Source organism: Herpailurus yagouaroundi, unplaced genomic scaffold (assembly GCF_014898765.1).
Source record: "Herpailurus yagouaroundi ecotype Mexico unplaced genomic scaffold, PumYag 246, whole genome shotgun sequence".
NCBI lineage: Eukaryota > Metazoa > Chordata > Mammalia > Carnivora > Felidae > Herpailurus > Herpailurus yagouaroundi.
In genome coordinates, this window is record NW_024412463.1 from 1,709,409 (window position 1) to 1,724,062 (window position 14,654).

Genomic DNA, 14,654 nt, shown 5'->3' on the forward strand with positions numbered 1-14,654 from the left:
ACCCCCCGCGCAGACCCCAGCTCACCCAGAGTGAACACTAAGTGCTCACAGGCCCCATGTCATCTGGTCCCCATTGCCCCCCAGACCTCCTCACCCTTGCCTCCCTCTCTCAGCTCCCATGCCGGCCTGCTCACTATGCCCCTAATGCTCTGATCATGCTCCTGCCCCAGGGCCTTTGCACACGTGGCTCCCTTGGCCTAGAATGTTCTTTATCCATTACCTGCTGGGCTCACTCCTTCACCCCTTCAGGTTTTTGCTCAAATGTCACCTTCTTAAATGAGACCTTCTTTGAACCCCTTATTCAAAATCAGCCCCACACCTTACCTTGATTTGTTTTCTACCATGGTACTTCCCACCATCTGACTTACTTCTGTATTTTGCTTTTCTGCCCTGTTTATTGTCTGTCTCCCATTAGGAGGCTCCACGGGGGCAGGGATTTCTGTGTTTTATTCACTCCCACACCTTGTACCTGGCCCTCCGTTAGCCCTCAAGAAAAGCGCGTGGAGTGGGGCGCCTGGGTGGCTCAGTCGGCTACGTGTCCGACTTGATTCCGGCTCAGGTCGTGATCCCACAGTTTGTGAGTTTGAGCCCCACATGGGGCTCTGCACTGACAGTGTGGAGCCTACTTGGGATTTTCTCTCTCTCTCTCTCTCTCTCTCCCTCTCTCTCTGCTCCTCCCCACCCCCCTCAAAATATAAACAAATACACTTTTAAAAAAATAGGCGGAGTCAGTGACTGAATCTTCCTGTTCTGGCCTCTGCCCAGCTAGCCAGTCCAACTCTCTCCTTCGCTCAAATCCAGCCACCCGGGCCTCCTGTCCTACACTCTCCTACCTCAGGGCCTTTGCCCGCGCTGTTCCCCCTGCCTGGGACGCTTATCTCCCAGAGCCCAGCACAACCGTCGGGACCTCCTTGGTGAGTCTCCTCTGCCTCCAACGTGCTGCCTCTCCATCACCTTCCTCCGTGCACTCAGGGCTGCTGGGAGTTCTGTTACTGCTTACGTCACTTCTGTTTGGCCATCTCCCCTCTCCACCATAAGCTCCCTGAGGCCAGCATCCCCCTGCAGCGTTCAATGTGTCCCCAGCACCGAAGGGTGGGCCTGAGCGCGTGGCTGCACCCGGGACGCGCTTGTGGACTACAGGAGCTCCCTCCTTGGCCTCTGGCAGACAAGACCCGACCGTGTTCTCTGAGGAGAGGCGGAGAGGAGAAGCGGCAGAGAACGCACGCTTCAGGGACAACAAACACTGGTCCTTACTTGAGGCCTCTCTTGAGTGCTTCGAAGATCTTCTTCACCTGCTGTGGCTTGGGGTCCGGGCAGACAGACCCCTTCCGCAGCGTGCCATACATCTTGGAGGATTTGGCAGGCATTCGAGCTCTCACGGAGTTCCCGTGGATGGACTTTCTGTGAGAAGGAATGAGGGGCACAGCTGGGATCTGGACAAAGCCCTCCCTGGCGGGGGGCGGGGGGCAGGCACTGGGGGATCGGTGGCCAGAGCCCGGGGCAGTCACGAGGCCTGGCTGAGTCCCGCGCCGCCACCACCGAGCCGTGTGAGCTCAGGAAAGTGGCCGGGACTCTCCAGGCCTCGGTTTCCTCATCTGCAAAATGAGGGCTTGGATCTGAAGATTAAAAGACAAAGAACCTGACATGAGACATCAACACAGTGGGAAGTACAGTGGGGCAGCCCAAATGCCATTGTTTTCGGCTCAGTGTGGTCTGTCCGTCCGGACAAAACTACTTGGGAGGCCAAATCGTAGCCGTGGGGCGTTCCCGTGGGTGGGCACTTGTTAGCTTTGCCTGCACAGGACCCACGCCTCTCCCTCTATTACTAACACCCCAGTTTTCCTCTGGGGCCCCTCCCCAAGTCCGCTGCTCATGCATGTGGTTTGGAGGGAGGTGGCTTGACAAATCACCACACACACAGACACACACACACACACACACACACCTGCACACACATACACAGGCATTCTGAAGCAAATGCATGTCTCAGGCCTGGAGTCAACATACTCCATTTCCCTAGCTCAGGGAGAGGCACAGGACACAAATGTGTCCAGTAACCCTGCCGGGAGTTTGCTTCCAGATTCACAGACAGGAAAAGGATTCTTTCTTCTGACATTGCTGTTCCGGGGGAACATACACCTGGAACAGCCAGCCATTTCCTTTGCATCATGTAGGGGGAATGGAGGCAACACAGGGAGGAGCAGGTGGGGGCAGACCAATTCCACACTACCATGAGCTCCTGGATCCAGCTATGCCTGAAGTTAGACCTGCCCGTGGAATTTCACTTACATGAACCAGTTGGTTCTCTTTTCTGCCTAAGCCTATTGGAGTTGGGGTTGGGGACTGAATGATCTTAAAAACTGATGTCCCCAGGAGCACCTGGGTGGCTCAGTTGGTTGGGCATCCGACTTCAGCCCAGGTCGCCATCTCACGGCTTGTGGGTTCGAGCCCCACGTCGGACGTTGTGCTGACAGCTCAGAGCCTGGAGCCTGCGCCAGATTCTGTGTCTCCCTCTCTCTCTCTGCCCTTCCCCTGCTCACACTCTGTCTCTCTCTTAAAAATAAACAAACATTTGGGGCGCCTGGATGGCTCAGTCAGTTAAGCGTCCGACTCTGTTTCGGCTCAGGTCACGATCTCATGGTTCATGAGTTTGAGCCCTACGTCAGGCTCCATGCTGACAGTGCAGCGCCTGCTTGAGATTCTCTCTCTCCCCCTCTCTCTCTGCCCCTCCCCCCCCACTCTCTCTGTCTCTCTCTCTCTCAAAAAAAAAAACTTAAAAAGATTTTAAAAACATAAACACTAAGAAAAAATTTTTTAAGAAAAAAAAAAAAAAAGAACTGATGTTTCCCAGCAGTGGCAGCTGTGTCTCTCAGCCCTTGAGGGGCACACCAGCGTTTCAGGATTGATTAGAGTAGTACAGGGTGAGGGTATCCTCGTTACAGTCCCGGGCTGGTTTCACTGGCACCTAAGCCCCTTCTAGAATCCTATGCCTCGTCCACTAAGTGCAAGACCAGGGCTGCCTCCGTCCGTCCTCTTAAAGACATTGTTTCCCAGGTATCCCTGCACCAGATGTGGCTTCAGGACTCCCTCCTCACGGGAGAAACACGAGTGGAAATAGCACTCGAACGTCTGGGTCAGTCTCTCAGAGAAGCTTCTAGCTTTTCCTTCCAGCTGCCTCCCTCCCTGTCTTCCTCTCGGGTGCACTGAGGAGCCTGCTTCAACCTGTGCTCTAAGGTTCCTCCGGGATGGAGACAGAGGGGGAGGGAGGGGGAGAGAGTGAGCACGAGCAGGAAGGGGGGAGGGGAGCAGGGGGGTATAACCAGTTTTGTTTCTTTGTCAAATGTACTTCACCTCTACACTGAGGTACTACCCAAGCCTCAGTTATTTATCTGTCAAATGGGAAAACAATAGACCCTAAATGAGAGAGCAGTGCTGGGAATTCTCTGAGACACCAGGGGAAACATTCGGCACAATGGAGGCAGTGGGTGCCTAATAAATGTTTGCTACCGTTATAATAATCACATCCCATCTGTATCTGTCCCTGCGCCCACAGCCTGGAAAACAGTAGGTGCTCAGTAAATACTGAGCTGAACGGGACGAGGGAAATAGAGAGTTGGGGGAGCCCAAGGGCGCAGCGGGACCTCAAGGGAAGAACAGGATGAAGGGTCGTCCCAAGAAGGGTGTTCTGAATCGGGGGACAGTGAGTCAGGGTGGAGGGGAGGACGTGGTCCAGTCTGTGTGTGATGCTGGGCGGACAGCAAGGAGAAGGCTTGACCGAAAGAGAGTGAGGAGACCCTTCCTGCCCCGCCCTGTGGGAGCCGAGGAGGGGGAGCGGGGAGGAGTGGGTCAGCTCCCAGCTTCACAGACCCGGACGATGACAATCTGGGAGCATCATGACGGTGCCCGGATAGAAGGTGCCCCCTGAGTGTCTGTTGCTTCCCAGCCCTGCTGTAGGAGCTTTAAATAAACATCGATTTTAACCCCATTGCAAGGTAGGGAACCGGAGGCTCAGAGAAGTGACTTGCCCCAGATCACGTGAGTGACAGAGCTGGGACCCAAACCCAAACATGGGCAGATTCCCAGCCCGGGATCTGAACCACCCCTCTGGGGGCAAGGGGCAGGGTTCCCTCAGGGTCCTCAGAACCATCTGGAGGACCCAGGCTCAGATTGCTGAGCCCTCTCAGCAGAGGCCCCAGTCTCAGGTTCAGCAGGTCTGGGGTGAGGCCTGAGAATCTGCATTTCTAACACGTTCCTAGGTGCTGCCAGTGTTGCTGGTCCAAGGACCACCCTTTGAGGACCACCGTCTTAGGGGATTCACTCGGGGGACATCCTTCTGCTGGAAACCCAGGTATGCATCTCCCCGGGAGCCCTTCAGAGTTTGCTGCACTTTTGCGGCCCAAAATCAAGGGTAGCGGACCCCCCGACTCACTCAAACACTCACAGAGGGGCTTTCTGCGAATCAGGCACCATGGTGGGAGCCGAGGGCCTGGGGTCCTACCCTCGAAGACTCCCCGTCCCCGGGAAGAGGGGAGGATTGAGGTCTGGAGAGCCAGGCAGGGGGCAGGCAGGACACAGCTTCCAGCTCCTTCGGCAGGCCTGACAAGTTCACTCTGGCGCCCCAAGAGGCTGAACGGGCAGCCAGGCTGTATATCCAGCCCAGCCAGATGTGGCACATTCCACACACAGATACAGACACCTGCTGTTGACTCAGCAGAGAGGAGCTGCCCCGGCCGCCCCTCCGGTTGGGTTCCCTACCCCGGGAATCCTCGCCATGTCACATGCCAAGGATCCAGAAATAGAGATCCCCGGCCCTGCCCGCGCCCTGAGAACTGGGTCCTAGGGGATGTTGCAGCAAGGAAGGATCGGGGGGAGCAGGGGACTTGCCACGCTGGGAGCTTATGTTGTCTCATGAGACACAAGCTCCTGGTCAACCACCCATGGACAAATCCCAGCCCCGGGGGTCACAGGTACTTAACCTCCAAGAGACTCAGTTTCCTCATTTGTAAAGGGCAGATAAGAGTGCCTACCCCATAGACCAGTCATGAGACCATCATTCACTCAACAAACATTTACTGAGCACTTACGGCACACCAAACAGCATTCAAGGGGTTGGAGGTAAAACAGAGACCAAAGCAAGTAAAAGCTGTGTCCCCGCAAGCTGCCATGCCAGCTGGGGGAGGGGGTGGGACAGCCGGCACAGGCTCTGGAGCTAGGTGCCCGTGTCTCTATTCGGTAACCCCACTTACAAGCTATGTGACCTTGGGTAAGTTAACGAACCTCTCTGTGCCTCAGTTTTCGCATCTGTAAAATAGGGCCCCGGGAAAGCGTTGCTGTATGCATTAATAAATGTAGGGGCGCCTGGGTGGCTCAGTCGGTTGAGCGTCCGACTTCAGCTCGGGTCATGATCTCACAGTCTGTGAGTTCGAGCCCCGCATCGGGCTCTGTGCTGACAGCTCAGAGCCTGGAGCCTGCTTCGGATTCTGTGTCTCCCTCTCTCTCTGACTCTCCCCCGTTCACTCTCTGTCTCTGTCTGTCTCAAAAATAAATAAAATCATTAAAAAAAATTTTTTAAAAATAAATAAATAAATAAATGTAAAGGGGTTTGAGTAGTGCCCGGCAAAGGACAAGGGTTATGTATGTGTCAAAGTTAAAGAAGACAGTAGGAGCGCCTGGGTGGCTCCGTTGGTTGAATCTGACCCTTGACTTCGGCTCAGGTCACGATCTCATGATTTGTGAGTTCGAGCCCTGCGTCGGGCTCTGCACGGACAGTGTAGAGTCTGCTTGGGATTCTCTCTCTCCCTTTCTCTCTGCCCCTCCCCCTGCTCACGCTCTCTCTCAAACTAAATACGAAAATTTAAAATATAAATAAATCAGTAAGATGATAAATATCCAGGCCCTCGAAGGGGCCGCGCTCCCTCCTCCCTCCCCCTGCCTGAGGCCACACCACCCACCTCCTCGAGCAGGCCATCCACAAAGTTGACATGCCAGGCGGGCAGAGATGGGCAGGGCTGCAGCCTTCAGAGGGCTGCAGCCTTCAGAGAGGCGGGTTTCCGATGGGCTCAGGCCCCTGGCAGGTGGGGTGCGCGAGCAACTCTTGGCGGGGGGTGCCGCGCAGGAGCCCAGCTCACCTGCCAGCTCCCAGGGGTCCCCGGCCCCCGGGGGGTGCGTACCCTCGGCCAGACCCTGCTACCCGGAGACCTCCTCACCCTCACCGCTGCGGCCACGCCTGGCTTCACTGGCTCCCGGGGAAACTCTGAGCTCAGTGCTCTCGTCTGAGGTTCAGCGGGACGGGCGCGGTGGCCACTCTGAGCGCTGCTGGCTCAGCCGGGGAAGTGCAGCCTTCAGATGGCGAAATCGGGCTGCGTGTCTGGCCCAGTGATACAGCCGCCAGGGCAGAGAGCGAGCTCCGGGGGCGGGTGTCTCACCGGCTCTGAGAGCACTCAGTAAATATTAAACAGCCCCTGGCACGCCAGACAAGCTTCCAGAAGGACACGTGCCACCCGGTGGCCCCAGCCCTCACGTGAGGCCGCTGGGACGGCCTTTCTGCCTGATCGTCGTGGGGAAACACTTTGTCGGAGGCCCGGTGCACGGCTGCTGCAAGTGCGGGACCGGGGGGCAGGCGGGGCTGGGTGTGGCTGGGGGGCAACGATAGGACCAACTGGACACGTTTCGTGTGAGGACTCAGTGGGCCGACGGTGTAAGCTAACCCTGTCTCTATGCCTGGTGGCCCTGGATGGGTGGGCACGATGAGGAACAGAGCAGAGCAGGGAGAGCACCTCCGCCATATCCTCTTTCTCCAACCTCCTTTCCTTGAAAATCAAAGGTTTACTACTTAGTTTTCACACCCCCACTTGCCGGCCATCTCAGCAGAGGAATTCCTGAGGTGGTGAGGACCTGGGAGGGGCTCCTAGCTCAGGAGGGTACCCTCCTGACAGCCTGGGGGAGAGGAGACCTGGCTGAGGAGGGACCGGAAGGGGGTAAGAGCAGCCACGCCTGTGAATCGGGGCAGAATGGGACAGCATCATTCATAGCAATCATTCACACCTTAGTATAAAATTTGCCCACCAGATAGATCACTTCCTCGGGTGAATTCTTTGATTATGGAATAAAAAGCCATGTCCAGAGTCAAAAGGGTTTCAGGTGCCAGGGCAGGGGCAGAGGTTGGACAAAGGGGACATCAATGAGCTTCAATCCCCGGCTCTCCTATCTGAGGTTATTTTTACCTGCCCTGCCCCAGCCACTGGGTGCCTTGGCAATGTGTCTGTGATTCAGCCTGGTTGGATTACCTGAGAAATAAGGCCAGAAGGTGAGGTCTGAAACACAATCTAGGCCGTCCAGCCCCAGAGCCAAGGGTTCCAGACTCCTGGGAGCCAAGGGTCCAGACGCCTGGGAGCTGGCCAGAGACAGGAAGTTAAAAATAGATGCGCTCCTCCCCATCCTCGTGGGCAGCTTCTTCCTTACCCTTGGAAAAGGGCACTGAAGAGACTAGATGGTGGCCCCTCAGGGACCTCAGAACCCACCCAGGCTGGTGGCTCCAGAATTCTCCAGAAATCTCAGAGCAGGAGAAGGAGAAGGAGCCACCAGGAGAGTGGCTATTCCGGGATATTTACAGCCATCAAGGTCATCTGTCTTAGACCGGGATGCAGACCTTGCCAGACGTGATCTTGTGAGCCATAGCGGGACAGGGTCAGACCTCTCTGTCTTCTTCCCACCCAGAGTGCTGTCCTCAGGAGTCCTTGGGACACTACCTGGGCAGAGCTCCTGACTGGGGCCTGTGGGAACATTCCCATGGAGGCAGGAAGTCAGGACCAGGCACAGAATTCATGAGGCCCAGTGCAAAAGAAAATGCAGGGTCCTTTTTTCAAACTGTAGTAAGGGTTTCTAGATGGCGGGGCGCCTGGGTGGCTCAGCCGGTTAAGCATCCAACTCTTGATCAGCTCAGGTCACGATCTCACAGTTCGTGGGCTGGAGCCCTGCATTGGACTCTGTGCTGACAATGTAGAGCCTGCTTGGGATTCTCTCCCTCCACTCTCTCTCTGCCCCTCCCCTGCTTGCACTCTCTTTCAAAATAAATAAATAAACATTGAGGGGGAAAAAAAAGGAATTTCTAGATGGCAACACCAGAGTATTACGTGAGCACAGGGCCCTAGTGAGCACACAGATTGTATACTCACGCAGCTGGCCTTGGCTGCCAGGGTCTGTGAAACCCCCCTTCGGCGCCCCCCACTGCCAGACCATGGTAACAAAATCCCCATAGTGCCTCTGTGTGAGTTAGAGAAAGGTACCCCACCCTGGGTGAGCCAGCTGGGGAGGATTACGTGGACTGGATGGCCCCCTTGGCTGGGTGACCTGTGCAACTGTCTTTAGCAGCCCTGATTACAGACCCCATGGTGGTGGGGGGGGGCGCCTGGTGACGCCCAGAAGAGGCAGCTCAAAAGTGGTTCTGTTAAGGAACATGATCATTCCCTGGCCAGTTGACTTAATCCTTCTCAGCCGCACTTATGGAGTGCCTAATGTATGCCTTCCTTGCGGTGGCATCCACGCTTTCTCCTCTTGGAGGCTGGGCGTCAGAGGGACTAGGGGCTCACTCTCTCTGGGGCTGTGTTTCCCCCCCCCGCCTTGCACCTTGCATGTCCTTGCTGTGGCTCACAAAGCCCCGCAGCCCTCCCTCTCTCACGTCTATCCCCCAAGACAGCCACACACCCACTTTCGGTGCCTCAAAGCTCATCCCCACCTCGGGACCTTTGCACTGGCTGCCCCTTCCACCTGGAAGACGTCCCCAGCCCTGCATGCTCTCTGCACGTGAACATCAACTTATCTTCTCTCTGGCCTTAAAGGTGCTCCTGCCTCACTGAGGGCCTCCTCTGAGAGCCCTGCCACCCTCCCACATCCCCGTTTTAATTCCTTCACGTGCCACCAGCTGAATCCATCTTGATTATTGTTGGCTTATTGTTCGCTGCCCTGACAGGAGGGCGGGGCCCGGTTCCATCCCCAGGGCCTGGGCAGAGTAGGTGCTCCATAAATATTTGGAGAACGAATCAGGGATTCCTAAGCACGCTTCCAGCTGAGACCCTCCAGGATTTCGGCCCTGAGACCCACTCCTCCGGGCACGTGCTGGCACTGAGCGGCCAGGAGACAAGTGGGCGAGCTGGGAGAGCTGGACCTCAGGGACCAGGCATCACTGGGGGGGGGGGGCGAGTGTGCAGCTGAACCCCAGGGAAAGAGCCACAGGAAGGCCCGGTCTGGGGCACGGGTGGTCCACCTCAGGACACGGCAGTGAAGCCAAGGCCCAAAGGACATTAAGCAGCCCCTGGCCAGGTAAGGAGGAGTCACAGGAGGGGCCAGGTGGAGGGCCCGGAGGAGACAGCAGCCAGTGTGACAGGGAGCTGTTTGTTAGGCCGCGTGAGGAGTCCAGATTGCATTCTCAGCAGATGGGAACCCCTGGCAGGTTTCAGGTAGGAGAGGGCCGTGACGAGCCCTGGCCAACCCTGCTTGGCTGGGAGTCCTGCCTGTCCCCCACATTTGCTCAGCCAGGCAGATGTTTGGGCCCCTCGGGCTTGGGCCACTCGCGATGCCTGAGGGATTGCCCCACCCCTGGGCGGGCAGCTCCCCAGGCTTGCACAGTGCCCGACATGAAGGCCAGGACCAGTCTGTGGCCCCCAGGAGTGGAAACGAACCTTCCTCCCGGGAAGTACCTGCAGCCGAAGGAGACTCGTGGAACAGCCATGAACTCATGTCCAGTGGGGCAGCCCTGACCCCAGGCCCATCTCTGCTGTTCCTCCTCCTTTGAAAATTTCCTGCAAGCACCTACTGTGTGCCAGCATGTGCCGGCTGCTTGCCTTGTGTCACCTCATCGTACGCTCACAACAACTCTGTCGGGGAGGGACACTCGTGATCCCCATTTCACAGATGAGGAAACCGAGACTCAGAGAGGTGAAGTCACTTGCCCCAGGTCACAGAACTGGGATAGGTGGCCCCACGTCCCATTCTATCAAACAGGAAGAACATTCCATCCTGACCCCGCCCCCAGACTAAGTTCCAGGGCTGAACGAACCAGTCTTGCTGTGTGACCTTGGGTGAGCAGCTCCACCTCTCTGAGCCTGTTTTCTGATCTGCTAAGTGGGCCTGATAAGCTCACGCAGGTGACTTCCAGGACCAACTGCCAGGAGCACGTGACATGAGACGGCTTCGGGTCTCAAGGAAATTACAGGTTTCTCCCAGCACCAAGTGTCACACGCGCGCACACACTGTCCTGGGCTGCAGACTTGGCATCAGAGAGAGCTTCAGGGTCACAGGCTGCACAAGACGAGCCAGCCCTGTACCCTCCTCACGGGCAGAACTTACGCGATCCTCCGGCTCTGTGCGCTGCTGAAGCCCGCGAAGGAGGCGCTCCGGCCCACGACCCCCACGGCCCCCGCGTCCCCAGAGGACAGGAACCGCAACCTCACCGACATGGCCGTCACCTACAGGGAGAGGACAGGAGAGTCAGCCTCGCACTGCCGCCTGCCGAGTGCGGGTCGCGGCTGGTCCCCCTTCACCACGGTCCCCAAGGTCCTTACAACAGCCCCACAAAGGGGGCAGCTGGTACCATCCCCAGCTCACAGATGAAGCTCAGTGAGGCTAGGGAACTGTTTGGGGCTGGCAGCAGGAGCGAGATTCGAACCCAGGTCTCTGTACTCTGTGCTCAGGTTCTTAATGGCTGAGCAATGCTGAGGCTCCGGCAGCGGGGAGTCAGCTCCTCCTGAAACCATACCTGATCTCTTCTCAGCTACTCCTCTCTGCCAGTAACCCTCACCCCCCTCCACAAACACTCATGGAACGCTGTGTGCCAAACACTGTGCTGGAGACACGCACTGAGCAAGACAGGCAGAGTCCTTGCCTTCCAGGGCTCCCGGTCTGGCAGGGAGGCTAATGAGCCACCAGTTATGGGGGGACCCAGGGGGTACTCGACTTAGCCATGGAGGAGGTGATCAGCTGCTGAGAAGGAAAGGCTGATAAGGGGAGAAGGAGAAGGGAGAGGGAGAGGGAGGGGAGGGTATCTGAGGCAGAGGGAACAGCATGGGCAAAGGCCCGGGGGTACAGAGGACACGGCGTAATCCAGAAACCGAAAGAAGAGCTGTGGTTTGGGCCGTGACTCCAGGGGAGGCTGGAGAGGCCAGCAGAGTGCAGCTCCTGCGGGGCCTTGGTAACCCCAGGGAGGGGTTTGCCCTTGCAATTGGGCAAGGGTGATTGGGAGCCATGAGAGGGTTTTGAGCAGGGGTGACAAAGCCCACCTCACATGAGGCCAAGCTGCTGGCATCCAGGCCCTCCAGAATCCCTGGATCCGTTGCCCCATCTCTGATCCAGGCTGCAATGAGGCCAGCCTAGAACCCTGGCTGTCTTTTCTTTTTTCCAAACCGCCTCTAGGTTGGAAAAACGCCACCGTATCCCTCGGGAGTATCTCCAGTGCCTTCCAGCACCGACAGTCGAAGGTTCTTCTGCATATCTGACCTGAATCTCTGCTGCTGCGTTGCTCCTCGGCCAGGGTGGAGACAGTCCGAGGATTCCAGGGACCCCACTGCCGAAGCCAAGCCTCTAAAAAAGCTCCACTGCACCACCTCCCTCGTATCGCTGCTTGGTAAGGCCCCTGCGTCCCAACATCCGTCCACCTGCCAGAGTCCACGCCTTTGCTCAGGGCTGGGCCTCTCCCTGGAATAACGTTCTCTTTCGAGCCACGTCTGTCCAGCATCCCGTCCTGCATTTTATGTGTGGTCAGCCCCCACCATAGGCTCCAGGGCCCCCCTGGCAGATCCGTGCGGCCCCCACAAGACTTCCCCTCCTCCTAGGCTCCCCCCATCCCCACCCCACACCGCGCTGTACATAGTGCTGAGGACTGGAAACCAAAAGGCCAGACCTGGGCTCAGACCCCAGCTGTGCCACTCGCTGGCTCCGGGCCCCGGCGGTCACGTTTGCAAAGCAGAAAGTCAGAGAAGGACCAAGGAGACCGTGCGCTGAGGGTGCACCACGCGGAAGGGAAAGAGCTGGTTGTCTCTGTGCCGTTGGCCACAGAGGCCCCCGCCCCGTAGGGGGCTACAGAGGCGGATGAGCCCGGGGAGCGCCCTCCAGCCCTGCCGGGGGAAGCTGGCGAGTGTTTGCTGAGCACCCACTGTGTGGCAAGCCCCAGCACCAAGGACTGTCACATGCCGTGGATCCATGAACAGCGGCCCTGATGGGAGCCACCGTCTGTTGAGTGCTGTTACTAAGTCCGCCCTGCGCTAAATGTCTCGCGGAAATTATCTTAGCAAATCTACGCAGCCCCTGAGGCCTGGGAGCTGTTGCTGACCTACTTGGATAGATGGCGACATGAGGCCCAGAGAGGGGACGAGACTGGCCCGAGAAGCCCGCGTGGAAGCAATGAGACAGGTTTGGAACCTGAGTGCGGGCGGCTGCAGACGCTCAGACGTCCCCGTCCCGCCTCTAGATGTCCCAGCCCCACAGGAAGGTCCCCACGCTCCCCGCCTGTGCCAGGCGGCTGCCAGCCCGGACCAGCCCCTGAGCGTCAATCGTTACTTTCTTGGGAATTTTGGTAGCTTGAAATCAGCCACGGCAGGAATGCGTACACCCTGGATGTCAGCAAGTGCTACAAATTTGGGCTTTTTTTGTGGTTTTTTATCCCTGCAGCTTAGTGAGCATCTATCAGTACACCATTGCCTCACCACTAGCGGTGTGTGCTCAGGGTGGCACCAGGGACCTCCTCGAACTCTTGAGAGCCCCCAGCCAAGCTGGGCAAGGGAATGAGGGGGTAACAGGGAGGGACATCACTGGGGTCACTGGTTAGGAAGAATACTCTGGTGCCAGCCTGGGGACTGGGGGCTGGGGACTGGGGGCTGGGGGCTGGGGGCTGGGGCTGGGGACTAGAGGCTGGGGGCTGGGGCTGGGGACTAGAGGCTGGGGGTTGCGGGCTGGGGGCTGTGGGCTGGGGACTAGAGGCTGGGGGCTGCAGGCTGGGGGCTGGGGGCCGGGGGCTGCAGGCTGGAACACCCTTCCCCTACCTTCCCTGCTCCATCAGTTACAGTAGACTGCGGATGGCAACTTCTCTGCTCCCCCATCAGACAGAGAGGGACCTGCAGGCGGGGCTAGAGTGTTCTCTGGTGCTTGGAAGATTCACAGCACATCCTTATGGGACCAGAAACAGTGCCTAAAAGGCTGGGCCTGCTGCTGCCACGGTACCAGGCTGTGCAGCCCATGGTGCCAGATAAGTGGAAGCCTCAGGCTAAGGGTAAAGATAAGGATGGGGATAAGAATTTCCACTAAGTGCTCGATTCCAAGGCAGGGGCTGACAAACATTTTCTGTAAAGGACCAGATACTAAAGTTTTTGGCTTTGCAGGCCATATACTCTTTTAAATACCCACAACTATATAACTCTATTGTTTTAGAGCAAAAGCAGCCACAGACATTATGGAAATGATGAGCATGGCCACGTTCCCATAAAACAGTACTTACAGCTATTAATGGTTGACCCGTGGGTGCCCAGCACCCTCCGTGCTACCGACTCTAAGGGCTTAAAATCTCATTTAATTCTCCCGACGTTATATCAGGTAAACACGATTATTATCCCCATTTTGCAGATAAAGAAACTGAGGCTAAAGAGCAGAGGAAACGACTCATCCAAGGTCACACAGGTAGGAAACAACAGAGTTGGGATTTGGACCCGGGCATAACGGGCCTTAAAAGCCTGGTCAATTCATTCAAGGTGGCACCTGTTCCCCGGGGGGCTGTGCTGAGGACATGTCCCCACCCAAGAGCCAGACCCAGGCTGAATGGAAGCAGGTCCTGAAAGGGACCTGCCAAGCTAGAAGCCTAGCATTGGGGGTGGCCAAGAAAAATCAACCCCATCCCCTGCAGGCTTCAGGGTGTGGGAGCCCGGGTCCCTGGGGGCTTCTCGGGACCAGCATCAGTTCCCAATCAGCTCAGCTGCTCCAACAGGGAGGCCAGCGGTCACCCCCAGCTTCCCCCACAGGCTCTGATGGGGTTAATCCTGACTGTTGACCGGTTGGCCCCCTGCGATCTCACCCAGCTGGGTTTCTTGCTGCAAAAACATCTCCCTTCTGGTAGATGGGCCGGGACGGCCAGGCTGATACCCCTAAGATCTCAGGAGCCTTCACTGGGCAGCCCCTGACAAGACCCCGTGAATGTTGGTCACTTTGGACCAAGGCTGATATTCTCAACGTTTAATCAGTGACCCAGCAGGGGCACTGACCACTCTGAACAGAGGTCGGCGCTCAGAGGCTCAGGACAGCCCTGGATATAGCTGGCACTCTGCGGGGCAAGAGAGATAAGCCAGAGACCTCGCTGGGCCCCTGAGCAGAGGAGAGAGGCACAGAAGTCATGCAGGTCCCAAACCTTTGGTGGCAGACAGGACTGCCTCGTCCCCGTGCGTCCCTCGCTGCCTCTCGCTGGCTTGGTACCCTGGGGCAGCACCCGCTTAGACGGATGGCTTGGACACAGCTGGTGAGTGCAGCAGGGGCCAGGACACCTGGAGGGGCTTCTCACACAGCCAGCGGCTCCCCAGACACTGGGACCGTCGTCCGGGACCTCCTCCCCGAGGCGCGGCTGGAAGGAGCCTGAGCCCACTCCGCTAAATCTGGCCAGCTCACTGCTGGCCAGAACCGCC

The 14,654-nt window shown here is 57.5% G+C and overlaps 1 protein-coding gene and 1 long non-coding RNA gene across 6 annotated transcripts in view; one reads left to right on the plus strand and one right to left on the minus strand.

Annotated features, from left to right (window-relative positions):
* RIPOR3 (RIPOR family member 3) overlaps positions 1-14,654 on the minus strand; it is a 74,093-nt gene that overhangs the window by 21,677 nt on the left and 37,762 nt on the right. For 3 of the 5 annotated variants that reach the window (XM_040459646.1, XM_040459644.1, XM_040459649.1), the window contains exons 2-3: positions 10,345-10,463; positions 1,255-1,401 (exon numbers count right to left, since the gene is read on the minus strand). In XM_040459646.1, the coding sequence (XP_040315580.1) occupies positions 1,255-1,401; positions 10,345-10,463 (266 nt within the window). Of the gene's footprint in view, positions 1-1,254; positions 1,402-5,951; positions 6,093-6,128; positions 6,214-10,344; positions 10,464-14,654 lie in introns of those variants that run through there. The other 2 variants (XM_040459648.1, XM_040459647.1) reach the window with 2 other exon arrangements.
* Positions 2,791-12,897, plus strand: LOC121019866 (uncharacterized). The gene is made up of 3 exons (XR_005785797.1): positions 2,791-3,133; positions 4,257-4,348; positions 11,407-12,897. It is a non-coding gene; the product is annotated as an uncharacterized LOC121019866 (long non-coding RNA).